Genomic DNA, 26,360 nt, shown 5'->3' on the forward strand with positions numbered 1-26,360 from the left:
ACGGAAACGCCGTTTACCTTCCCGCCAGTAAGCGGTCCCTATTTATCTACTTGCACCCGGGGGTGCTTTCGAACTGCTAGGTTGGCAGGCGCTGGGACCAAGCAGCGGGAGCGCACCCCGCCGCGGGGATTCGAACCGCCGACCTTTTGATCGGCAAGCCCTAGGCGCTGAGGCTTTTACCCACAGCGCCACCCGCGTCCCACTAACCCCTAATATACAGTTACCCATATCTGCTTGGCATGAGTAGCCTTTTGCTAGTCAGAATTAGAAGATGGGGTAGGAAGGAAAACTTGCAGCTGCAGGTAGTCAGCAGCTTTCAACCACATGCAAGTTCAACAATATAATACTTAATAACTTCAAATATTTGCGGAACTCCAGTGTTCCTAGGAACATTTTATGAAAATTACTTCTGTAAGGAACTGCTACGTCAGGATTCTTTTATACTGGTATCAGGAAACTTGTGTTTTATGGACATAGGATTTCTGAAAATTCTGGTGGGTCTGGACTCCACCTGGTACCCCAAATTTACCAGTCTGAGAATTCAAGAAATGAATAAGCCAACAAAGCAGGCAACAGAGCATTGCAACTTGAACCAATTAGGGGTTTAAAGCTTTGCAAAGCATTGAACTAGCATGTTGTTCGGGCATTATGTTCAGATAGGTGTCTTGACATCACAATATGGGGGAGCCTTTGAAATTTACTGGGATCAAATATTGTAACTTGTAAGGTAGTTTTCCAATTTAGATGAATTGTCATCTTGGTGATAGGGAGGGAGAGACAGAACTGTTTTTGAAGGGCACATTTTTAATGGCAGCTTGCTCTGCATTTTAAGTACTGGAAGGTTTGGGATATTTCCAGAATGATTACTCAGCTATGTTACTGCCTTAGGAAATGAGTATCAGTTATGAATAATTCAAATGTTGTTGCAGCTGCTTGATAATGGTTATATAGCACTAAATGAAAAATATTGGATGCTTATGGATGCATTATATGTTTTATGGTGGTGGAATTCATAAGCTGTTTTGTCTTATTTATTATTTGCTGCATATGGGTTTTAAAACGAGAAAAGGGAACCAAATACTTGCTTCGTAGAAGCACAAACTTGCTGTGTTGGTTCTTGAAGGAGATGCTCCTCCAGCCATTTCTTGGGATAAGATTTCGCTTTCTGCTTGGCATAAGCCCCTATTGTGCCCTCTTTTCCTAAAGAAGCACTACCTGGCTAGATAACCACCTGACAAGACACACAGGAAGATTTTCTTTCCTTTCCCTCTAATCATGGCGCTTGAGAACACAATCACTTGAAAGTGGGCAAAGTTTTTAAGGCCATTAATTGGTCCAGGACGCGTCTTGCCTACTTTGTCAGCTTAGGTACTAGGTATGGTCCAGACAACAAGCACTCTCACAACTCAACAGAACTCCCTTCCATCCAATAGGCAGCTTTGTGATTGGTGCTATTGTTTCAACCTATTCTCATACACCTGGGGGAAACTGATACAAAGGTGCTGCGAAGAACCTGTTGTGTCTTTGAAATGCAAGCAGCCCTCCCTACTTCCATGCTCTTCTTCTGTTTGGGTTAGCGGTGGTGACTCTGAGAACACCCACGAGGAAAGAGGGCAGCTGAGTTTTTCAGTCCTCTCTTATGAGTGCTCTGTGCACAGCTTCATAGAATCATAGAATCATAGAGTTGGAAGAGACCACAAGGGCCATCGAGTCCAACCCCCTGCCAAGCAGGAAACACCATCAGAGCACTCCTGACATATGGTTGTCAAGCCTCTGCTTAAAGACCTCCAAAGAAGGAGACTCCACCACACTCCTTGGCAGCAAATTCCACTGTCGAACAGCTCTTACTGTCAGGAAGTTCTTCCTAATGTTTAGGTGGAATCTTCTTTCCTGCAGTTTGGATCCATTGCTCCGTGTCCGCTTCTCTGGAGCAGCAGAAAACAACCTTTCTTCCTCCTCTATGTGACATCCTTTTATATATTTGAACATGGCTATCATATCACCCCTTAACCTCCTTTTCTCCAGGCTAAACATGCCCAGCTCCCAGAGTAACAACAAATAACTTCTCAGCCATCCCCATCTCATCCTGTTGAACTATATAGCTAGGGCTCTAGTGAGTACATAGAAAGATGCCTGGTATTGTTGACTTCCTCAACTTGGTGCTCTCCTGATGTTTGGGACTACAGCTCATGTAATCCTTGGCCATTAGCCATGCAAACTGTGGCTGATGAGAGTTGTAAGGTAAAGAGACCCCTGACCATTAGGTCCAGTCACGGATGACTCTGGGGTTGCGGCGCTCGTCCTGCTTTATTGGCCAAGGGAGCCAGCATACAGCTTCTGGGTCATGTCGTCAGCATGACTAAGCCGCTTCTGGCGAACCAGAGCAGCGCACGGAAACACCATTTACCTTCCCGCCAGAGCAATACCTATTTATCTACTTGCACTTTGATGTGCTTTCGAACTGCTAGGTTGGCAGGAGCTGGGACCGAGCAACGGGAGCTCACCCCGTCGCAGGGATTCGAACTGCCAACCTTCTGATCAGCAAGTCCTAGGCTCTGTGGTTTAGCCCACAGCATCCCTTGATGAGAGTTGTAGTCCAAAGTAATTGGAGGACTGCAGGCTGAGGAAAAGTGACAGTGACAGTGATGCTCTAGCCTCCCAGGAACAGGCTTTTCCAAATACCTGCTACTTGATCTCTTTGCGCAAAAATGTCAAGAATTGAACCTGGCACTTTTGCCATGCACAGCATGTGCTCTACCATTGACAGCCATGTGGAAGTATTTTGCTAGATAATAAGCTATAGCTGGAGGGACGCGGGTGGCGCTGTGAGTTAAACCACAGAGCCTAGGGCTTGCTGATCAGAAGGTCGGCGGTTCGAATCCCCGCGACGGGGTGAGCTCCCGTTGCTTGGTCCCTGCTCCTGCCAACATAGCAGTTTGTAAGCACATCAAAGTGCAAGTAGATAAATAGGTACCGCTCCGGCGGGAAGGTAAACGGCGTGTGCTGCTCTGGTTTGCCAGAAGCAGCTTAGTCATGCTGGCCACATAACCCAGAAGCTGTATGCTGGCTCCCTTGGCCAATAAAGCAGGATGAGCGCCGCAACCCCAGAGTCGTCCGCGACTGGACCTAATGGTCAGGGGTACCTTTACCTTAAGCTATAGCTGATGCCTAAAGACCAAGAGGGATGCTGATCTGTTCTGTTTTTCTTGTTTATTTTCTTTCCCCCTGAACTTTGTAGCTTCCCAAGGTAGGAGTGAACCCTTCTGTGCTCCCCAACCATTGTTCTTTGGATGCTAGCTGGAAAAAGGCTAGCTGAGGAACAGGGCACTAGGAGGAGGAATAGGGCATATTTAAACCCCACTTTTTAAATTTGCACGGGGGTGGCCAAAGGGAGGGAGTTGCACAGTTCCTGTAGGGAAAGTGAACCTTAAGCTTTTCTCCATTTTCTTCAAACTTGACAAGACATACTGTATCATACTGAAAAAAAGACATTGAGGACAGTTTAAATTTGTGTGGAGACCAGTCCTCTGTGCCATAGTTTCTCCTTCAACATAAAGTATATTTCATATCCTAGGTGGTCTGCCATGTGTTGAGTAGTATGTGATGGGCTGCTGTGTTTTCTACTTAACTGATATCACTAGGGTATGAAAGCAATTGGTTATATGACCACTCCTTTGTGTTTTTGATAGGCTACACACAAATGCAGAGATGAGCACATGCAGTCTTTGAATATCCAACCAAGTCATGCATTTCTGGGTATACAGAAATAATTTCAGTTGCTTTCACATATTCACCGTGCTAGGTTATCTAATAGTAGATCCAAGTTTTTAAGCAATGGTGTTTATCTCACTGCTCTTTGGTTACAGAAACTTACTGTGCTTATTATTTTCTTTGAAACTAACTGCAAACCTACTCTTTTTTCCCTCCTCCCCTCCCCTTTCAAACAATTAAGAAGGAAAGGTATGATTGGTCATAGACCTTAAACCTTCTAGTTAGTTACTAGTTTTCTGCCTTTAAGGCTTTAGGATAGATGCTTTTTTATATTAGATTTATTTATCAAAATGACTTTTTAAAGTTGTGATTTCAAAAATAACATTGGGAAAATTGTGGATGCCAGTAAATAGCTCTCCTAATCAAGTAACCTTTATATACCTCTAGTCATTGCTTCCCTCCCACCCCTGCTTCTAAGAGACAGTCTGCATGTTAACATGCTCAGTTGGAACCAGCTTGGAAAAGCATCCCCATGGCGTTGCCTTCATGTGGTGTAGTTCTTCCATTTTGCATGGACCATTTCCCTACCAATTCCTTGTCCATGGCAACAGCTGATGCTGTTGGAGAAACTCTTCATGCCAGGTGAAAGAACCATGCCCCACACCTTATGCTTTTGTTATGAAGGAACCATCAGCTTTCCAGCTTTCTCCTCAGGATGATAGCTAATGTGCAGACTGTTCCCCCCCCCACAAAAAAAACAACTCCCTTTTTGTAAGTTGGAAACATTCTGACTTGCCCACGATTTCCCTTGAATCAGGAGCCAAGCGAGAAGAAAGCACCTCTGGACATGTCTCTATTCCTTAAATTACAAAAACGGGTTACAGAGCTGGAGCAGGAAAAGCAATCCTTGCAGGATGAGCTGGACAAGAAAGAGGAACAAGCTCTCCGAACCAAGGTCAAGGTAAAGACCAAAATGGTTTGGCTTTGTTTATAATATTTGTTGTTGTTGTTGTTTAGTCGTTTAGTCATGTCCGACTCTTCGTGAACCCATGGACCAGAGCACGCCAGGCACTCCTGTCTTCCACTGCCTCCTGCAGTTTGGTCAAACTCATGCTGGTAGCTTCGAGAACACTGTCCAACCATCTCGTCCTCCGTTGTCCCCTTCTTCTTGTGCCCTCCATCTTTCCCAACATCAGGGTCTTTTCCAGGGAGTCTTCTCTTCTCATGAGGTGGCCAAAGCTATCCCTAAATACTGGTGAAATTTGGGGTCTTATTCCAGCAATGGTGTCCTGGTAAAAAGGCTGAAGAGCTATGCTTGTCAGAATGCAAGAGGGACATACCTGAGGCAAGATGCAGGCTGTAACGCCTGAGTACTTCACTGGCTTTCCCATGTGGTGTCTTTGAGAGCCAGTGTGGTGTAGTGGTTAAGAGCGGTACACTCGTAATCTGGTGAACCGGGTTCGCGTCTCCGCTCCTCCACATGCAGTTGCTGGGTGACCCTGGGCCAGTCATACTTCTCTGAAGTCTCTCAGCCCCACTCACCTCACAGAGAGTTTGTTGTGGGGGGGGGGGAGGGAAAAGCAGATTGTTAGCCGCTTTGAGACTCCTTAGAGTAGTGATAAAGTGGGATATCAAATCCAAACTCTTCTTCTTCTTCTTCTTTATTGTGTCAAAAGGCAGCAGTTGTGTGCTCCTTAATTCTGCATTGTGTTGATTGATTAATTGGTGTTGGAGGCTCAGAGGCTATCCTTATTTTTAAGGACATTTTGCTTCCATGAGTAACTCCTGTGAACCTTAAAAATTGATTTGTTCCTGAATCTTCCTCTTACTTTAATTTTACATTACATTAATCAGCTAAACTGTCCATTTGGGGGGCATTTTTAAGCATGGGAGGTTACTTTAGGCCATTCCTTGTACTCTTAGCATCTGTCTTCTGGTTGAGGTTGGTTTCTGGACTTGCTTGACTACATGAAGTGGCAGCCACAGTGTAGTGTTTGGGGATATGCAAATTGGACTGTGGCTTGTCTTTACAGTGCCATTGTAGAGCGCTATTGAACTTAGCAGGACTTGGTTCTGACCATATAATGCATAGGATTGCACTGTTAGAGAGAGTTTTTTCAAAGCTGGAGGACTTCCACTACAGACCAGATCCTGATTCCTATTATGTGTGGTTTTAATTGCCTCAGTGTGAATATTTATGAACTATAAAAGCAATATAAATATCAGATACACCAATAACATTGTATCACACACACTCCCCAAAAAGTTTGTAAAATTAATCATTCTGTTCTTCCTGCTAATTTTCTGTTTTGCAGATGTAGCTAGTTCTGGCTAAAGGATAAAACTTTATCTCTGTCTTTTGTTTCCCCAGGAGGAAGAAAGGCCTCAGATGAGAGGTGCGGAGTTAGAGTACGAATCACTTAAGGTAATTCTGGATTTTTTAAAGTGACCCAATCCTATACATTACCCTAAAATAGCCATAATTAAAAGAGCATATTACAATAGTATTTACAGAGGATTTTGTGTGTTCACAAAGTTTCACATACGCCATATAGTACAGTAATCATTACCAGAACACCGTAAGAGCGGCTAGCTCATGATCAGTGAAGACTTTCCCCCCAAACCCAACTCCAAACCTTTCTAATTTGCATTGCTGGTGAATGAGAGAGCAACTGTGTTTGTGTTCCTCCCCCTTTGCTTCAGCGCCAAGAGCTTGAATCCGAGAATAAGAAACTCAAGAATGAGTTGAATGAGTTGAGGAAGGCCCTGATGGAAAAGAGTGCTCCTAACGTCACAGCCCCCGGTTCTCCAGCGTATAGGGTCCTCTTGGATCAGATGACCTCTGTCAGCGAGGAGCTGGAAGTACGTAAGGAGGAAGTCCTCATTCTGAGGTCTCAGCTCATGAGTCAGAAGGAGGCAATTCAGCCTAAGGTAAGTAGTGGAAAGAAAAATTGGACAACATGAATTTTGATGAGAGAGCAGTTTGCTTAAGCAATGCAGCTTTTTCTCTCCCCAGCAGAATCCATTATTGACTTGAGTGTGCATCTGGATGCTGCCATGGAGAGGGGGAAATCTGACCCCACCATCTCCTGCAACACCACTGGCTGCATGTGAGGTGCACCAGCTTTGAAAGGAAATCACACAATAGTCTCCTGCACTGTTGGAATACCCTCAGTGCTGTTGAAATAACATGATGTAAATAACATGGAATAATGGGGGTGGGGAAGCTGTAGCGCCCACCAGATGTCGTTCTACTGCAACTCCCTACTGCAACTTAGCCAGCATGACCAATGGTCAGGGATGATGTGGGCTGCAATGCAGCAACACATGGAAGGCCTCAGCTCCCTTTCCCTGGTTTTGTAACGATAGATGCAGTTAAAATATGATTGTCACCAATAATGGCAGCATAACTAGCTAGCAGTATAGGCAAGAAGCTTGATTTCTTTGGAAAGTTGAACATATCCTAGAGAAGTGTCTGGGAGCCTCCATTAATACCATCTAGCAGATACCACTTGCACAGCAGGAATTGGATATACAGCACATAGTTGAAGAGAAGATGTGTACCTCCCATGTATGATGTAAAGTGGAACCTCAGGTTGCGAACGTGATCCGTGCGGGAGGCACGTTCACAACCCGCAGCGTCGCGTCTGCACACACGCGGGTTGCGATTCGGCGCTTCTGCACATGCACAAAGTGCGATTTAGCAGTTCTGCACATGTGTGAGCTCTGAAACCCGGAAGTAACCCATTCCAGTACTTTTGGGTTCGGCGCAGTGCGCAACCCAAAAACACGTAACCTGCAGCGTCTGTAACCCGAGGTACCACTGTAATGTGTTGTGATGGTGCTGTGCGTGAATGATTGTATGTCTGTAGGTTTGATTTGCATAATCTCTTTTTTGAGGAGGAAGAGTTGTTTAAATCAGGTTCATGCAGGTGTGGATGTATGTGTAGTTACCCTCTCACACACTACTGATTCATTCTCTCTCTCTCTCTCTCTCTCTCTCTCTGTGTGTGTGTGTGTGTGTGAGAGAGAGAGAGAGAGAGAGACAGACAGACAGACAGACAGACAGACAGAGACAGAGACATCCTCCCCAGGAGGAGGGAGATCCAATTTGCAAATCTATTCATTGCAATTTGGACCTGCCAGTGGAACTCTCTATGAACAGAGCAGTGTTTCAAAGTGATACTGGAACCAACTGGCAAGTCTTCTGGTGGTATACGCACGAGTTCATACAAGAGACTTGAAAATAAAAAGGGAAACTGGTGATTTTAATGAGAACAAATCTAAGTAACTAGGTTTGTTTGTTTGTTCCTTTCCCTGCTTGCAAATGGTTTACCAGGATGACAAGGTAACCTGATTTTCTTCTTGTTTGTTTGTTAAAAACATTTATGTACCATGCTTCATTTAAAAAATAATGATTCAGGGCAGGGTACCAGAAAACATCAGAACAAAGGTACCGCTGGTACCTTTCCCGGGAAAATCAGAGGCTCACTATGTCAGGTTCCTATTGGAAGACCGGACAAATGCTAGAACATTAGCAGTGGCGAAGCTTTTATTGGTGGTTGCAAGAACCAATGATCCCTATCTTTAAGTCTGAACAAAATGCTGCTTTAACCTGGAGGTAGGCTGTCTGAATTGTGCATTGGTTTGTAACGATTTGTTGGGTCTTTGGACCGTAATAAAGATTGATTGATTGACATTAAAATCCAAAATTACAATACATTAAAAAAGCAACAACCATCCAAGAAATGGTCAGTTTATTTTAAATGCTAGAATATTCACTGAACACAGCATGTAACTGGTTGATGTGCTTAAGCAATCGCAGAGTTGACCTGTGTGTAAATGACACATATTGTTTTAATGTGCATTCTTCATATTATAAAAGTGAATTTTTTGACTTCTTATATGACCAAGGATCTCTGAGAAATGGATCTCCATAAGAAGGTGCAGGCTTCTTCATGGGTCTCACAATCAGCCTGGTTTCTTGCATTTTGGCTGGGCAACAGCAGTGTTGCTTTTATTGAGTCCTTAAATTTTTTTATTCGTACACCTCCTTCCAGGAGCTCAAGGTAGCCTGTCTGCCCTATACCCATTTTACACCTGCAATAAACTTTTGAGGTAGGTTAGGCCGGGAGAAACAGAATGAGTGTCCCAGGATCATTTGATGACCTTCAAAACTGCATGAGAATTTGAAGTTGGCACCTGCCAGTACTACTCCAATACGCACTATATAAACTGCCCAAGGAATTTCTATGGTGTGAGAAAAATAAATAATAATCACTAAACCGTTAGAGCATAAGAAGAGTCTTGCTGCATCAGGCAAAAGGCCCATATTATTCAGCATTCTGTTCCCACAGTGGTCAACCTGATGTCTCTAGGAAGCCTAAAAGCAGGACAGAAGCGCCAATGGCATTCTCTTTGCAACTGTGATTCAGAGGCATGACACCTCCAGTACTGGAAGTGGTACACAGCTATCATATTTAGCAGCCATTGATAGCCACATGACCTTGCCTAATTGCCTTCTGAATATGTCCAATTTAGCAGCCATCGCTACATCCTGTGGCAGCAAATTCCACCAGTTTTAACTATGCATGACATGAAGAACACCAGTATGTGTACAGGCCACACACAGTCTTCCCACAAAAAACTCTTTAAATAGAAAGACTACCAAGGAAAGAGAGAGAACCTACTCAGTTGACGCTGACACAAAACCCCACATCCGCACTATACAAAAGAATAGAAGCCTCACCACACCACCCCTTCTTCCCCAACCTTGTGTTGTTGTTTAGTCGTTTAGTTGTGTCCGACTCTTTGTGACCCCCTGAACCAGAGCACGCCAGGCACTCCTGTCTTCCACTGCCTCCCGCAGTTTGGTCACACTCATGCTGGTAGCTTCGAGAACACTGCCCAACCATCTCGTCCTCTGTCATCCCCTTCTCCTTGTGCCCTCCATCTTTCCCAACATCAGGGTCTTTTCCAGGGAGTCTTCTCTTCTCATGAGGTGGCCAAAGTATTGGAGCCTCAGCTTCAGGATCTGTCCTTCCAGTGAGCACTCAGGGCTGATTTCCTTAAGAATGGATAGGTTTGATCTTCTTGCAGTCCATAAGTCCCCAACCTTATACTGTACTTATACCGTCTTGCAACTAATGTAACTGATCTGTAAGAAAGACTGTACAACCTGAAAAAAGAGACAAGGCATGTACTTTTGTAAACCAAGAAAATCTTAAATAATTCTTTTTTTTTAAAGACTCTTCAGGTAATCTATTTTGTGCAACTGCTTTCTGTTAATTCTTTCCAGAACACCATGACAGACTCCACAATCCTTTTAGAGGATGTACAGAAGATGAAGGACAAAGGAGAGATAGCCCAGGCGTATATTGGTCTGAAGGAGACAAACAGGTATGTGTGCATTTACATTGTGCATCTATTTTGTACAGTTTGCTTCTTCCATTGGCTGTAAACAAAACAGAATATCAATAATAATAATAATTAATTGCTCGGTGCTACTTGTGCAGTGGTTCTAATTTGCATTAGCAGAGTAGAAGTTGTTTTTTCTGGTTTAAGGAATTTGGAACAATGCTATCTTATCTGAATATATCCTGCTAACTTAATTTTCTCAGGCAAGTTGTCACATATACTTCCATTAACTTAGGCTGCAGTTCTATACACGGGTGCAAGGTCTGCAGAACTCACTGGGGTGCTATTGTGTGCGCCTCTTGAATTATGTGGATAATCAGAGGAGCATTCAACCACAAGTTCCATATATGCTAATGTTAGCCAGAATTGTGATTGTGAAAGTTCAAAAGGTTACTAATAAGCCTAACAAGAAAGAGTTTAGTAGGAATCTATGGAAGCAGTTGACTTTGAAGCTGACAGTAAAGTTATGAACATACGGGGAGTATAAAGAAAGATTAAATAATTGCAGGCCAGTTGTGAAATATATAAGAAAAGAGCTTGGAATAGCTGGAAAATATTTGTTATCTATATATTTATATTTAGGCATATTTTTGTCATACGTTTACTTTTATGTGATTTCATTATTTGGAATTTATTAGGAGCTTGAAGATGAAATGATTAAAGAAAGAATAATAAAACATTTAAAAAATGAACCCACTGGGACTGACTTCTGTGAACACATGTATAGAATTGCACTGTTAGACTACGATCTTATGCACATTTAATGTAGGCAAAAGCCCCACGGAACTTAGTGGGGCTTGCTTCCAAGCAAACATGCATCAGGTTGCACTGCTGAAAAGTTTAGAATTGCAGTTTTTGAGATGAAGGTTTCCTCTGTTTAATAATAACACTTACTCAGCTTGCGTTGTCCTTTTAATTAGCATGCTACACCATCACCATCATGTATCCCTTTTTGTGTTTTTGCATTTAAAAACAAAACAAAACAATTTGCTTGGAAGATCATCTCTTCAGGACTATCATATGCTGAATGAGGACGGAGAGCTGTGGCTGGTATATGAAGGGCTAAAACAAGCCAACAGGTTACAAGACTTCTCAGGATGGATCTTCTTGCGTTCTCTCTCGTGTTACTAACATGCTGTGGACCTGCTTTTGCAATGCTGTTTCTTATAGTCATTTAACAAGACTGAATCCAAATGAGTTTATTAAAACAAGGGAAGAATGGAACTCCCCAAGGCTGGCACTTCAAATCAGTCTCCGCATTGGCAAGTGGCATGGTGGGGCGTTAGCTGGGCCCCACAATCTGGTAGAGGTCCACTATTGGCCAGTTATACCCCAGATTTGCTGCGGTGGAAGTTCTGAATCATAAAAATAAAGATGCAGATGTGTCTGAGCTATAAATAATAAGACTTAGGACTTCTGCATATAGGAAGAGAGGGCTTGTAGTGATGGTAGCTGATTCTCCTTCTTAGCCAGGGAGCTCAGCTCGTCCACCCTCTCCCTGTGAGGGCAAGGGAAAGAGGAGGAGGAGGAGGAGCCATTGTTGGCCATCCATCTGCTTCCTGCTGATTTTTGTTTTCTTATGTGGAAACATGGTGGCTAAAGGACGAGAACCCAGCTCTCAGAGAGCCCCCCAAATCCTGGAGCCTGTTAAAAATGTCTACAAGCCATATTATTACATACACTGTCAAACCACCCTGCCAACAAAAGACTTAATAGTTCAGCACAAAATAGTTATCATGGTCTGAAATAGGCAGAGCGAAACACATAAAAATTAAAGGCATTCTTTGTATGTTATTTGCCTGTTCTATTCATGGTGAATAAGGGAGACACTAGCAGATACCAAGGGACGCGGGTGGCGCTGTGGGTAAAAGCCTCAGCGCCTAGGGCTTGCCGATTGAAAGGTCGGCGGTTCGAATCCCCGCGGCGGGGTGCGCTCCCGTTGCTCGGTCCCAGCGCCTGCCAACCTAGCAGTTCGAAAGCACCCCCAGGTGCAAGTAGATAAATAGGGACCGCTTACTGGCGGGAAGGTAAACGGCATTCCGTGTGCTGCGCTGGCTCGCCAGATGCAGCTTTGTCACGCTGGCCACGTGACCCGGAAGTGTCTCCGGACAGCACTGGGCCCTGGCCTCTTAAGTGAGATGGGCGCACAACCCCAGAGTCTGTCAAGACTGGCCCGTACGGGCAGGGGTACCTTTACCTTTACCTAGCAGATACCAAATAAAGAAAACAGCCATTTTTAAAAGCTGTAATGGCATCAAGTGTGCATGACTGTCAGGTGCACCCACTCATTTGAAAGGCATCTTGCTTTTTAAAAAACCTTCCTTGAGCACCCACTTCTCAGTTTGCTCTGAATTTAGTTACTTTAGCATTCAAATGACAAGAGTAGTTCATTGTACACTTTTACCAAACAAGTTAACCAACATAGATTTTTTTGTTTTATTACAAATGCTATTTTAACCAGTGTCTTTTCTTTTCTTGTGCTAACAAAACACTAAACATTAACTACTGTGTTTGTAAGTCTGCTAGACGCTAACGTGCGAGTAGTTACCATGCTGCAGAGTAAGCGAGGGAAGAGGTGGCTCTGTAGCTTTTCTTTCTTTTGTCCGTGTTCTAGAAGCGAAAGGTTCTAGAGCAAGGGGCAGAGAAATGAAAGGTAAATTATTCATATTTACCTTTTATGTGCTTGGTCAATGTAGCTGTTAGCTGGTCTGCTTAGGTCTATTTAAACCCTGAAAGTGTGTCTGATGGAGCCGCTCAGCTTGAGGTATGTGCTCATTTGTAGAAGATGCAATTGTAGCATTAATCTCAGTACTCCAGCGCCCCACATTCATTTCCTCTGTTCCTTCCCTCCTATAATTCACAAGCAGCAAATGAATTATTTGTTCGCATTCCCAAGCCCACACAGTGAATCAGCAGCACAGACAGCATGATACTTCATTGCTTCCATCCGTATCCCTCTAGCAATACCTTTACTACATTCTTTTAGTTTTTTGGGTGGGATACTTCAGCTTCTTTCTGAGCAGCATAAATAAGACTTCCTCCTTTATGGCCTTGTTATGTGCCTTCACTTAAATACATCATGATTGGCATGTCCTTTTGAGGTTGCAAGGGCGTTTATGGAATGATTAACAAAACCTTGAGTCATAGGAACCAGAGACAGCCCGAGATACTATGTGCCCGAGGCAGAAAATCCAAATGCCTCTCCATCCCTCTCCCAGAGGTGGTAAAATATAATGTTAAACTAAATATTATTGCCCTTGCAAATGGTGCCCAAAAATCTCTTGCCTGAAATGGTACAGGCTTTGTAATTATGTATAATAGAAATCCTTTAAACAAATGTGAAGCCATGGCATTATAAACCCAAGTCAATGTTAATTTTGCTATACATCTCATTGTCGGGCAAATGTGATTTTGGTCCAAATCACTTAAATGGCTTTAAAGAGTACCCTCTGGTTTTCTTTCTTTCTCCATATAAATGAGCAGCTATATGTACACTTGAGCTTTGATGACAGTATTTAGACCTTTGGTGACCATCTTCAACACAGATTCTAAAAAAGTGTTTTCCTTCTTCCTCCTCATCTCCCCCTTTTCTCTCTGCCTCCCCCAAATGCCCTTTGTTTTTCTGTGGCTTTGTAGGCTACTGGAATCTCAACTACAGTCTCAGAAGAGGAGCCATGACAATGAACTGGAAGCCCTCCGTGGAGAGATTCAGAGTTTGAAGGAGGAGAACAATCGCCAGCAGCAGTTGTTAGCGCAGAACTTGCAGCTGCCCCCAGAAGCCCGTATAGAAGCTAGCCTACAACATGAGATCACCCGCTTGACTAATGAAAACCTAGTAAGTCAAATCTTAAACTCTGTGTGTGTTGAGAAGTGCTGTCATTGCAAGCATGTGTGCAATAGGTTTTGAAGACAGCGACTGCCTCCAAAGCAAGATTCACTGTCTTGATTCTTCAGAAGAAGGGAGGAAGTGGCTTTTCTTGCTTTGGCAACTTACTTATGTTCGTCCAAGGATGGTGAATAAAACTTGATGAGATTCTCTCTGGTTTTGGAAGTCTTAAGGCAGGGAGAAGATGAGGGATTCCAGTTCTCATCAGTCTCAGACAGCATGTCTAATAGAGGTCCACAGGTTCCCCAGCCCTGCCTAGGGGCATTTTTAGACTATTGAGCGGGTTGGAGGGGGGCAACATTCCAGATTCCCAATTTTCCTGAGTGCAACACATCCTTAAAGGTAAAGGGACCCCTGACCATTAGGTCCAGTCGTGGCCGACTCTGGGGTTGCGGCGCTCATCTCGCTTTATTGGTTGAGGGAGCCGGCGTACATGTGGCCAGCATGACTAAGCTGCTTCTGGCGAACCAGAGTAGCACACGGAAATGCCATTTACCTTTCCGCCGGTGTGGTACCTATTTATCTACTTGCACTTTGACGTGCTTTCGAACTGCTAGGTTGGCAGGAGCAGGGACCGAGCAACGGGAGCTCACCCCGTTGCGGGGATTCGAACCGCCGACCTTCTGATCGGCAAGTCCTAGGCTCTGGTTTAACCCACAGCGCTTACAAAGTTATAAAAGGAAGGTCCCTTTGATCACTGTATTCATGACCTCTGAATAGGTTCCCTGTCATCCAGATGCTACTGGTTAGTCCTGAAGCTATTGCAGTACTTCTGCAGAATAGCCAAATAATTTTAGTGATTCAGCCACGAAAAACATCAAGCCTTTTTCAAGTTCCGTCTTGTAGGCTTGCACCTTCCGTTGCTGCTACTTCATTTATTTTAGGAACTTGGGGAGGAGGTGTGTTTTCAGGGATTGGAAAGCCAAACTTTGGCCAGTATTTTAGCAGGAGATTAGTCTATCCAATCAAGAACTCCAGCTGGCCTGGTGCTTGTCCCTCCTCCATACAGACCCAATGCCAAGCTATGGTAGGTGTGTTGTGTTCTCCTCTGGAGACAATTCTCTTCCTCAGCAAACTTCCCATATATAGCTTTAAAGTACTGGCATTCTTGCATTTCCACAACATCAAGTTTTCCTGCTGGTGCTTCATGAAGATTAACCCCATAATAACCAGTATTCATTTTCATTCTTCGAACTCTGCCATTGTCTGTAGCATTGTTTATCATATAGCCTAACTTCTTAGACAACTTAATTGCAGTTGTACATGCCAATGCCATGCTGCAAGAGCTACATTCTTCAATGTACCTGCTGAAAGAAACTTTTAAAAAAACCACACTTTTATTGATTTTATTGATTTTAAAAGGAACGACTAAGACAGTCTGAGGACAATCCAAGGCAATCAGATAGTTGAAAAGTGGAAACTAAACAGCTTGTAGCTCCAGCGCAGTTTCTGATGTTGCCCCAAATGTGTAAACCACCTAGAAGGGGGATTAGTCCTTCCAGCCTTCACTTTTTTCAGAAGAGTCCCCATTTTCCCTTTCATCTTTTTCTATGGTATAACACAAGAATTGACCACCATGACCCAGCTGGGTTTAAATTCTGAGGGTAGTAATCACTGAATGTTGTTGAGGCATTTTTATTTTCCGCCTGCTTGTGAGGTATATATTTTTAAAGCCATATTTTTCAGGGGTTTTTATAGTAATAAATGGACCATAAAACTTCCCTCCCCACTGTTGTGTGCATCTTAAAGGCTGTGACTTTTGCATCCTGGTCTGTAGGGAGATTGACGCTGTTTTAATAGCCTAAGTCTGTCTCAAAATCAATGTAGCTGAACTTGCCTTTTCTTCTGAAGTTTGTTGACATGCTAGCGCCTTTAAAGAATGGGAAGAACCTATACTTTATACCTGTTTTTTCAGTATTGTGAGGAGTTATATGCAGATGATCCCATGAAGTATCAGTCGTACCGGATTTCACTTTACAAACGGATGATTGTATGTACTGTGTACATTGTGCCAACTCTCTTTCTTTGTTTGCTACTCTGGAGCACTAACTGAAGAGCTGGCTGCCTTGTCCACTGTTGAAGGAAATCCTTTTCAGAAAACTTCATCAATTTCGTTCCTCTCCCAAGAGCTTTCTGTTGTGTCATTTGTGTCAGCGTCTTTGTTACTAATATGAACACAGCAGCATGACTGAAGCAGACTCTCTTAGCTGTGTACTTTGCTTTCTGAAAAAGAAATTCCAGATTTGCTCTTAGATAAGCATTTAGATCAGGCGTAGGCAAACTCAGCCCTCCAGATGTTTTTGGGACTACAATTCCCATCATCCCTAGCTAACAGGACCAGTGGTCAGGGATGATGGGAATTGTAGTCTCAAAACATCTGGGGGGCCGAGTTTGCCTATGCCTGATTTAGATGGCATCCCTCAATATTAAAACGAATATCTAGTGGTACCAAAAACATTGGGGGAATTGTTGGGGAGGCTAGGCAATAATATTTGTAATTCTAAATTATTAGTAGAGGGTGGTGTTAAAATGTAGTTTGAAGAACAATATACTTCAGTCTCCCAACTTTGCAAAAATTGGTTCAAATGTTGTTGGGGGGTTGTCCTCCCCGCCCCTTTGTGGAATCTCCATAAGCCTGAAAGAGACATGCCAATAGAACAGAGTTGGAAAACCTATGGCCTTCTGTGGAGGCCAACTTACATCATCCCTGACCTTTGGCCATAGTGGCTGGGAGATGGGAGTCCCAGGTCACATGCATGGCATATGTTCAAATCACATTAATACCACTTGTCGTGGCTTCCCACAAAGAACCTAGAAAGTTGGATGTAGATACAGTGGTACCTCGGTTTACGAATTTAATCCGTTCCGAAAGTCCATTCTTAAACCAAAGCCATTCTTTAATGGAGGCACACTTTCCCTAATGAGGCCTCCTGCTGCCGGTGCCCTTCCACCGTTCAGCTTCCGTTCATAGACCAAGGTAAAGTTCGTTAACTGGAACACTACTTCCAGTTTTGCGGAGTTTGTATACTGAATAGTTCGTAAACAAGGCTGTTCTTAAACCGAGGTCCCACTGTATGTTGATACCCGTAAAATGTGCCTGCAGAAGAATTCTGTGTCTGTCATGCTGCACATGTTTCAACATACTTTATATAATTGTCTTGCTTATGTTCTAGGCAGCGTGCAGGCTTGCAAACTTCAGCCAGATGGCAGCATCGCCTTTCAGCTGTGCTCAGCTCCTCTTGTAGCACTAACAGTACTGGTTCTGCTCTGTCTATTGTTATAGACAGCACTTTTAAGTACCTAATCCTTCCCTCTCAACTTTTATTACTTAGGATTTAATGGAGCAGCTTGAAAAACAGGACAAGATTGTTCGCAAACTGAAAAAGCAGCTTAAAGTCTATGCGAAAAAGATTGATGAACTCGAAGGTACGGTATCTGTGTGTTGTCAAACTTTTTCTCTCTTGTCTGGCGGCGCAAATGTTGACCTGTTTTACTATATGAAAGAGGCAATAAGTCTTCAGCTGTTGACAAGTAGATACAATAACTAGAAAAATGTTGAACTTGGGTGTATATGCACATGATAGTATCCCGAAATAGTAATTAATGTGAATATGCTAAGGAAAGGGTATGGATTATCTTGGGATCTGAGTGCAAATGGGTTGTGAGTTGAAATTCATTTCGTTCTCTGTTTAATAAAGGGCAGTGTTTGACTTTTGCCAAGAGCAAGTGCTTCAAACAAGAACAGCTGGCTAATAAGAAGGCTCTCATTTCTTTTGAAATATGAGAATGTGGTGCCTCAGAATCTATAGTAAATTTTTTTGCTTATTGATTCCACCCCCTCCCTTCCTATGATGGCCATCTCAGAAAAGACTGTATGTTTGTTTGTTTGTTTGTTTGGATTCTTTCTCACCTTTTAGTACAAAGTCCCAGAGTGGGTTACAGCAATAAAATACACAATTATATAAGAAATGAAACAGCTACAACCTTAAAACAAGTGAGATAACAATTAAACATATGAAAATAGAAGGTTTTAAAAACAACCCCACAGTTAAAAGCAGCCGCGATATGGATGCAGACCAGGATAAATATATCCACTTAGAAGGTTTGTTGAAAGAGGGAGGTGCCAAAAAGACAACAGAGATGGCGCCTTCCTACTATGTAACAGGAGGGAATTTCCAAGGGTAGCAAATTAAGAGGCCACAGGGGCAATGGAGTTAGAATCCCTGAGTTGATGCATGGATTTCACCTTTAGAACTGCAATCAGGAGAGCTAGCACTTGCACCAGGAGAACTGGGAGGTTAGAGTACAATCCTAGCACCACTCAGATCTTAATGGTGGGGAAGGGTTGTTAGGCTGGTGCATGGTCTCCTCTGCACCACCTTCCAGTGGTTCTCCCACTGATGGTAGGAAGTGGAAGGAGCCAAAACAGGGAGTTGTTCGTGCCATTGGCTTTGGACCCACTTAATCCAGATCCTGGGAATCCCCCATTGGCTTTGATCTTGGGTCTCTCAGCTGTGCTAGCCCTAGAGTTGACATCACAAGTTGGGAGGAACACCTTCTGTCCTGGCTGATACCAGCTGGAACATCTTCAGATGTGGCCATGGACCCACTGCTCTGTTCTGCTGCTCCCTCAGTGGGATTAGTATTGCTCTGCTCTTGCCTCTTGCTCCTGTGGTACTGGCACTGGCAGAAGCCCTTCTGCAGAAGAGGAACACTGTCCTTAGAAGCTTTTACATGTGGAAATTAGTAGAACAGCAATCTGTCCAAGGGGCCCTTTCTACCTTCACTACAACAACTCTAAGTTCCTCCACCAGCACAGCTGTTCACCAGCTAAGAAGTCTAGCAAAGGAATATTAGCTATGGTTAGAAGCTTCCCCAGGATGCCATTTTAAATAACTAAACCTTTGGATATATGGTTCAGTTATTAGTTTCCCATTTGAACATCATCATCCACAATGGTAAAAAAGACAGTGTCAAGCAGAAGGTAAAAGTATTTCTCAATGGAGGAGTCATTTGGAAGGCAATTTGAAAATACATGTGTGTGAGTGAGAGAGAGAAAAGCAAAAGCAAAAACTTGTGGGATAAGCATCTTGTAACTTACTGTATTTAGAAGTGAGGGTACATTGAAACAGTAGCACAGTAGATTGATATCAAACTGATTCGAAGTGAACAAGGCCTTCTCTTCAAGGAACATACTGAATTCTTGCTCATTTGCTACTTTCCCTTGTAGGTTTGTGTGCAGTTTTCAGTTTACTCATACACTTTTATAGATGAAATAAATGCATCAATAATGCTATCAATGCATCATGGAATTAAAATGCTAATGGGCATGGCCGTACCTTTAGCCTTGGTAATCATTGCCTTATAAATGCCTGTGCAAGAGGAAATCATGACTTCCCAGCTTAGTCATTTTGGCGGAAGACTTTGACCAATAAGTCATTGTCTGCCAGGTAGAATATTTACCGTGCAATGTAAAACAGCTCCCTGCTTGCTTCATAGCCCTTCCCTCCTCCCTCTCTCAATTGTACTTTGCCTTTCAAGGAGGTAACATCGAGAAATCACAGACTTCTGTGTTTACTAAGCATTGTCTGCAGGAAGAACACCTTAAGAAGAAAAAAAGCTGCTCGTCTACAGATTACTTTGAGACCTTTCACTTGGTTAAGCATTAGTAGGGAGTGGCTAAATTCTAATTGTTTCCTTCCCTTTGCCATATTAAATATAGTCTTGAAGCATGGGAGACTCACTCAGATTCTGATATCTTGTTTAAGTGATGACTTCTTATGGTCCTGAAAAGGTAGCTAATCTTTTTCTGCCTCAATGCATATTAGGAAGCAGATGGTAAAGTACATTTTCTGTTGGCTCCACTCTTAATCTTGTTTTCTTATTATGTTTTGTTCTTACTGTTTTAACTATCCTGTGTGTATTGGTGTATTGGTCTATGACCATAAGCTATCTATCTGAAGAATAGGCACTGATCAGTGTGTTTTAGACGTTCACTTCCTGAATTGCACAGTGTACAGCCCCGTTCTCATGTAACAATAAGCCAAGCCATGGCTTAGTGTGAACGAGGAAATGTACAGCTTCCTGGAGTGAAGATCACAGCTGCTGTGCTCCTTCCTTGGTTCTGCTAGTGCTGTGCCACCCAGGGCTAATCCATGGTTTGCCTTAAGTGTTAATACCTGAACCTGGGCTCGTAGTTTGTCTCATTCCCAATCAAGGTTTGTTTATGAACCCACATGTTTGCTTAGTATTGCTAAGCCATGGTCGGCTTAGCACTGCATGTTGAACTGGATCCAGGTATGAAGGCAAGATGTTGAAAAAATTTAGAACCGCACAGCACTGTGATGTACTGGGGTGATGTGGACCGCCTTTGGCAGTTTTCTAATGGCTTTGTTATTATGCTATGGATTGGCACAAGAATGAAAGATGGAGGAAAGTTTCTAGTTGTTCAACATGCCAGATTTTGCTTGGGGGCAGTTTGCTGAGGGCATTCTTTTTAGCATACATTTTGGAAAAGTAACTTCCGCTTTTCAGTATTTCCTTAAACGGAGTCTAACAGACGTACAGCCCAATCCTATTCATGCTTACTCAGAAGTGTCCCATTGATTTTAGTAGTTTTTACTCCCAAGTAAGTGTGCATAGTATTGTAGCTTTAGAGTATATAAAAACCTCCTTTTGCTCCTTTATCCCTAGTAAGATCTCACCCTTTTTACTGTTCCAACTTTTTAAGGCATAAACACACATTTTATGTAGAATGTAAACACTCTGGTTGTCCCCTTCCTGGTTGTATGCGCATGACACAAGAAGAGGAGATTGTCCAAGAGTTGTTGCTTTCAGTCTGTATTTAGTATTTTTCTTTTGTGAGGGGTGGGGGTACCTGTAGCTTGTTAGAAGGGAGCTGTGGCGCTTCCTTGCCTTTATGTGCTTTAAAGGAAGCAGAGACCAGAAAGGGAAGAGAAAGAAGACATGAAAGTGCTTATAGGATAACCAACAATAGTTTGCCAAGAGGAGGAAGGTTGTGATACCAGCAGTAGGTGAACTTACCTGAATGTCCAAAGTGACCCCTGAACATAGAGCAAAGTCCTGTGCATTACCTTCTTTTCTAGTAGGGAGTCTATACAAATTGCAATTTGTATATGTTTCGCTAGTTTTCACTGATTGCAGTAGATGGTTCACTTCTTATTTTATACAGACAAACCTTCCAGACTGGTTACAGTGCGCCTAAATAGAACTTTGGAAAAGTAGAGGGAATCCAAAGATCTTCAGCACAAACATTTTTTGATCCTGGGTTGCATGTCTTCACACATTGTGAAAAAGCTCCTATTCTCATAGGGAAAGAACCCTTAGAGGGGGGAATTTATTTGCTTGACTACAGCTGTGAATCCTGTCATTTTTGATGTGCAATGCAGCCTGAAAGATCTAATGTCCCATAACTATAGAAAGAATCATAAGTCTAATAACTTAATTTGAAAAATACTCACTTACTCCTTTGGGAATACACCCTGTAGATGAGCTAGACAGCCAACATGCTGTGAAATGAATGGACAGATAATACTCCAGAATTCAGTATTAATCTTATTGTCTAAAACTGGAAGGTTCTGTGACAAATAGCAATTTTTATAAATAAATAAATATCCATTTCTTGATGTAGTGGGCCAGATGGATAACATTTCACCTGGACAAATAATTGATGAGCCAATCCATCCTGTCAATATTCCAAGGAAAGAAAAGGACTTCCAGGGGATGTTAGAGTATAAAAAGGAAGATGAGCCAAAGCTTGTCAAGAACCTGATTTTAGGTAAGAAGCCTTTCTGTTTATAAAATGAACCAGTCTTTTTGCCTATGAATGTGGAGTGTTTCTTGAAACTGGTCCAGTTTATCTAATGTTGGAGAAAAGGAAACAATCCCCATTCACCGAGAAAGTTCAGCTCTTCATATCAGTTGCATTACATATCTCTTTGTTTCCTTTTGTAACTTCACATTATTCTGTTCTGTTCTGGGCACAGATAATTTTTCACAGAAAACTGGAAGAGGAAACATAACTTTGAAATCAAATAAAAAGTATTAGTACTAACTGGTCCCAGAACAATTCTGGTAAATTGGAGAGCTGCAGTTTTACCAGGCCATATAAAACACAGCGAAGCTGTTGCTGAATTTACGTGTGCATACTTTTGTTTTCTTATTCAGATCTGAAGCCACGAGGTGTGGCAGTCAACCTGATCCCAGGATTGCCAGCATACATTTTGTTCATGTGTGTCCGCCATGCTGACTATCTTAATGATGACCAAAAAGTGAGGTCCTTGCTAACTTCGACTATTAATGGCATCAAAAAAATCTTGAAGGTACGTTTATTATTTAATGACAATGTCAGGGTGGAGAATTAACACTTAGTGTTGCACAGCAAATGATATGGGGACAAGGGAAAAAAATGGCAGTTTTGTTTCCATACTTTATAAACACAGCAATTAAAGCCATTAACTGTGACCATGTTTTCTTCTAATTGTCTTTTCATGCACGCCGTATTTATTTCTTCATTTGTTTTCAGAAAAGAGGTGATGACTTTGAAACAGTTTCCTTCTGGCTGTCGAACACATGCCGATTTTTGCACTGCTTGAAGCAGTACAGTGGTGAAGAGGCAAGTCTTGCCATTTATGTTTTTCACTTTTACTTTTGACTTTGCATGTACAAAATGGGTTGAAGGCATTAGATCTGCCTGTTCAAGATGAAAGCATGGCTTCTATTTGTAAGCCACGGACAGAGAGTATTGACAAGAGCAAGAGTTGTATCTATTCTTGGCAGTGGTGTAGTGGTAAATTTTGATGTGCAGAAGCTAATCACGACAGTCCCCAGAGCCACACCCCAAAGAGTCCATAGTCACACCCCCAAGGAAAGTCAAAAAATGCCTGAACTGGTAAAGGCTTAGCATATTGGACTTGGGCTGGGGAGACTTGGGTTCACATCCCTGATCACCATGAGGTTCACTGGGTAATCTTGGATCAGTCTCATTCCAGCTTACATAACAATGTCCTACACCCAACACCCCCAGGCTTACAGCACTGGCAAATACCACTCCAGCAAATTACATCATTGCCCCCTGCTCTGAAAAAAGTACTGAGCCTCTGCTCCTTTGGAAGGCATTTGATGGCAAGGTTGGTAGGCAAGAGGGAAGTGAACTCGTTGACTGTTTTTGAAACATGCTGTCCATCCAGAGTGTTTTGGATAACGTAATGGAAACGCATAAATACAAACTGCAACAAATGTGCACCATTCTCTTCTGCAAATCCAGGGTTTTATGAAGCACAACACACCTCGTCAGAATGAACATTGCCTCACTAACTTTGACCTTGCCGAATACAGACAAGTGCTGAGTGACTTGGCCATTCAGATCTACCAGCAGCTTGTCAGAGTGTTGGAGAATATTCTGCAGCCAATGATTGGTAAGGCAAAATGAAGAGAGAGAAAAAATAGAAACCTGTGGTTTCCTTTTCTAATTAACTAGACATCTCTGCCGTTTACGCCTATGACTCTGATTTCAACTGTTAAAAGAAGAGCTTTTATTTCCAAGAGAGATGACATTATATATACTTTTTTCATTATAAACAGCAGTCAAAGCTTACTAAAAGAAGTCTGATTTACCTGGACAAGTGAAAATCAGAATGGGGAATTCGACAGTTGGGGGATTGGACAAATTTATAGAAGATAAGGTTGTGAGTCCCAATGGCTATACTATATACTACCTCAGGATCAGAGGCCATATGCCTTTGAATACCAGTTGCTGGAGAACAACAGTGAGAGAATACTATTGCTCTCAAATCTTGCCTGTGGGCTTCTTGGGGGCAATCTCAGTGATGATGTTGGGAAAAATGTGGACATTGGTTTGGGGATATTTTAATATGCATGCTGCTGTTGCCTTGATGGGTCCAGCACAGGATTTCATGGCTGCCATGACAGTTCATAACAGCTGCTGGAGCACATCATTGGCCCAACGCACATGGCAGGACATACAAATGACATGGCCTTTTCACCTGATTGGTTGGTACACCATTCCATTGTCATGGTCCAAGCCACTTCCTGTCAATCACCTGGCATCACGATGGTGTCAGGTGATGCTGTACTTCGAAGTCTTGCTTGTTGGGAACTTTAAAATGTGGCAAAGCACTGCTTGAAAGCACTTTTGCAAAGGCTTTCACACAGTTACCCCAAACTACCCTGCTCTTGTTTGAGCCTCCAAAAACTGGGGGATTCAACAGAAATGCTGGGCCGCTTGAACTGAACAGGATTTAACCACCACTCTGATGATTGGGAGTTAATTCCTGCTGTCTTGGCTGCACAGGCCTGTTCCCTGCTTGTGTTTTAACCCTGTCTTCCCACCTATCACTGATGGGTGAGTGGGCGTGATTTGGGGGAATGTTCTCATGGGCCACATTGTTTTAATTCTATAGATTGTTCAATTACTTTTAACCACAACCTTTTACACGTTTTTTAGCGATAGGTGTTTTATTTGTATTTGTTTTACTGTTGTGAGCCACGTTGAGTCTCAATTCTGGGAGAAAGGATATATATATAAATATCATCATCATCTTGTCAACCAGTTTCAGGAATGTTGGAGCATGAAACTATCCAAGGGGTGTCGGGGGTCAAACCAACTGGTCTCCGAAAGAGAACCTCCAGCATTGCTGACGAAGGGACGTACACGCTGGACTCTATCATCCGACAGCTGAACACCTTCCACTCAATCATGTGTCAGCATGGAATGGATCCAGAGCTGATCAAACAGGTAGTCAAGCAGATGTTCTACATCATTGGAGCAGTGACCCTCAATAACCTCCTCCTGCGGAAAGATATGTGCTCCTGGAGCAAAGGGATGCAGATAAGGTGAGGATATCTTCTGAAATGTTTTCAGCTCTTTTGGCTATACTTGCTGGGCATAATAGTGAATTCTTCCTGAACCAGGTGGTTGATTTTAAGGTTATTTTTAGACTTGGGAATTCACTGCGTTAAAGAGAATTATTCTTGACAAGTTCATATACTTGCCAAACTGGTGGTTTTACACCCACTGTGCACAGTGTCATATTACTTGAGTTATACACTTGTTTCATGTGTTCCTTCCTCTCAACCCCTCTCTTCTTGAGGGTTAAGGATTGCCAGAACTGACCTTATGGTCTGGGTCACAAATGATGGCATACTGGGAGGAGGCAAGCAGTGAGCATGTTTTCTAAACGTATGCGTACATTAGGGGTAATGTAAGGTAAAGGTTGAGGGACGCGGATGGCGTTGTGGGTTAAACCACAGAGCCTAGGACTTGCTGATCGAAAGGTCGGCGTTTCGAATCCCCGCGGCAGGGTGAGCTCCCGTCGTTCGGTCCCAGCTCCTGCCCATCTAGCAGTTCGAAAGCACCCCTAAGTGCAAGTAGATAAATAGGGACCGCTTTCTAGTGGGAAGGTAAACGGCATTTCTGTGTGCGGCGCTGGTGCTGGCTCGCCAGATGCAGCTTCGTCATGCTGGCCACGTGACCCGGAAGTGTCTTCGGACAGTGCCGGCTCCCGGCCTCTTGAGCGAGATGAGCGCGCAACCCTAGAGTCGGTCACGACTGGCCCTGACGGGCAGGGGTACCTTTAAGGTAAAGGTAAAGGGACCCCTGACCATTAGGTCGTCGTGGCCGACTCTGGGGTTGCGGCGCTCATCTTGCTTTATTGGCCAAGGGAGCCGGCGTACAGATTCCGGGTCATGTGGCCAGCATGACTAAGCCGCTTCTGGCGAACCAGACCGGCGCGCGGAAACGCCGTTTACCTTCCCGCCGGAGCGGTACCTATTTATCTACTTGCACTTTGATGTGCTTTCGAACTGCTAGGTTGGCAGGAGCTGGGACCGAGCAATTGGAGCTCACCCCGTCGCGGGGATTCAAACCGCCGACCTTCTGATCGGCAAGTCCTAGGCTCTGTGGTTTAACCCACAGCGCCACCCGCATCCCTTTAGGGGTAATGTAGGTCAGATCAATTGGCAGAAAAAGAGTTTCTTAACCATTTCCCTACTAGGCTTATTTTTGGTTTTGAAAATGGCTGGATGATAAGCAAGAAAGTTTTTAGGAGTGGTGGTGGAGGGGGCCGCAGTGCACAATGAAGGGAGGATTGTCTGCATGTATACAGTCTGCTATCGAAGAGAACCCCACATTACAAAGGAAAGTGGAAGTGCCTTATAATGTGAAGTTCTGTCCTGAGTAAATGGAATTCTTGGGGGGCATAATGGGGAAATTACTTTTCTGCAAGCAAGGATTCAGGGACTAGCTCAGTCGTGTTTTGTGGGTTAAGAAGCTATATGCATCACTCTTTTATGAGCTTGATGTGCA

At 43.3% G+C, this 26,360-nt stretch overlaps 1 protein-coding gene across 3 annotated transcripts in view; it reads left to right on the top strand.

Moving 5' to 3' along the window:
• Positions 1-26,360, top strand: part of MYO5A (myosin VA) — a 121,297-nt gene that overhangs the window by 88,202 nt on the left and 6,735 nt on the right. For 2 of the 3 annotated variants that reach the window (XM_053365977.1, XM_053365975.1), the window contains exons 26-37: positions 4,529-4,672; positions 6,083-6,136; positions 6,415-6,642; positions 10,010-10,110; positions 11,127-11,207; positions 13,765-13,963; positions 17,347-17,440; positions 21,666-21,812; positions 22,202-22,356; positions 22,560-22,649; positions 23,301-23,451; positions 24,607-24,889. In XM_053365977.1, coding sequence (XP_053221952.1) covers positions 4,529-4,672; positions 6,083-6,136; positions 6,415-6,642; positions 10,010-10,110; positions 11,127-11,207; positions 13,765-13,963; positions 17,347-17,440; positions 21,666-21,812; positions 22,202-22,356; positions 22,560-22,649; positions 23,301-23,451; positions 24,607-24,889 — 1,727 coding nt within the window. The remainder of the gene's footprint in view (positions 1-4,528; positions 4,673-6,082; positions 6,137-6,414; positions 6,643-10,009; positions 10,111-11,126; positions 11,208-13,764; positions 13,964-17,346; positions 17,441-21,665; positions 21,813-22,201; positions 22,357-22,559; positions 22,650-23,300; positions 23,452-24,606; positions 24,890-26,360) is intronic. The other variant, XM_053365978.1, reaches the window with a different exon arrangement.

Source organism: Podarcis raffonei, chromosome 14 (genome assembly GCF_027172205.1).
Source record: "Podarcis raffonei isolate rPodRaf1 chromosome 14, rPodRaf1.pri, whole genome shotgun sequence".
Lineage (NCBI taxonomy): Eukaryota > Metazoa > Chordata > Lepidosauria > Squamata > Lacertidae > Podarcis > Podarcis raffonei.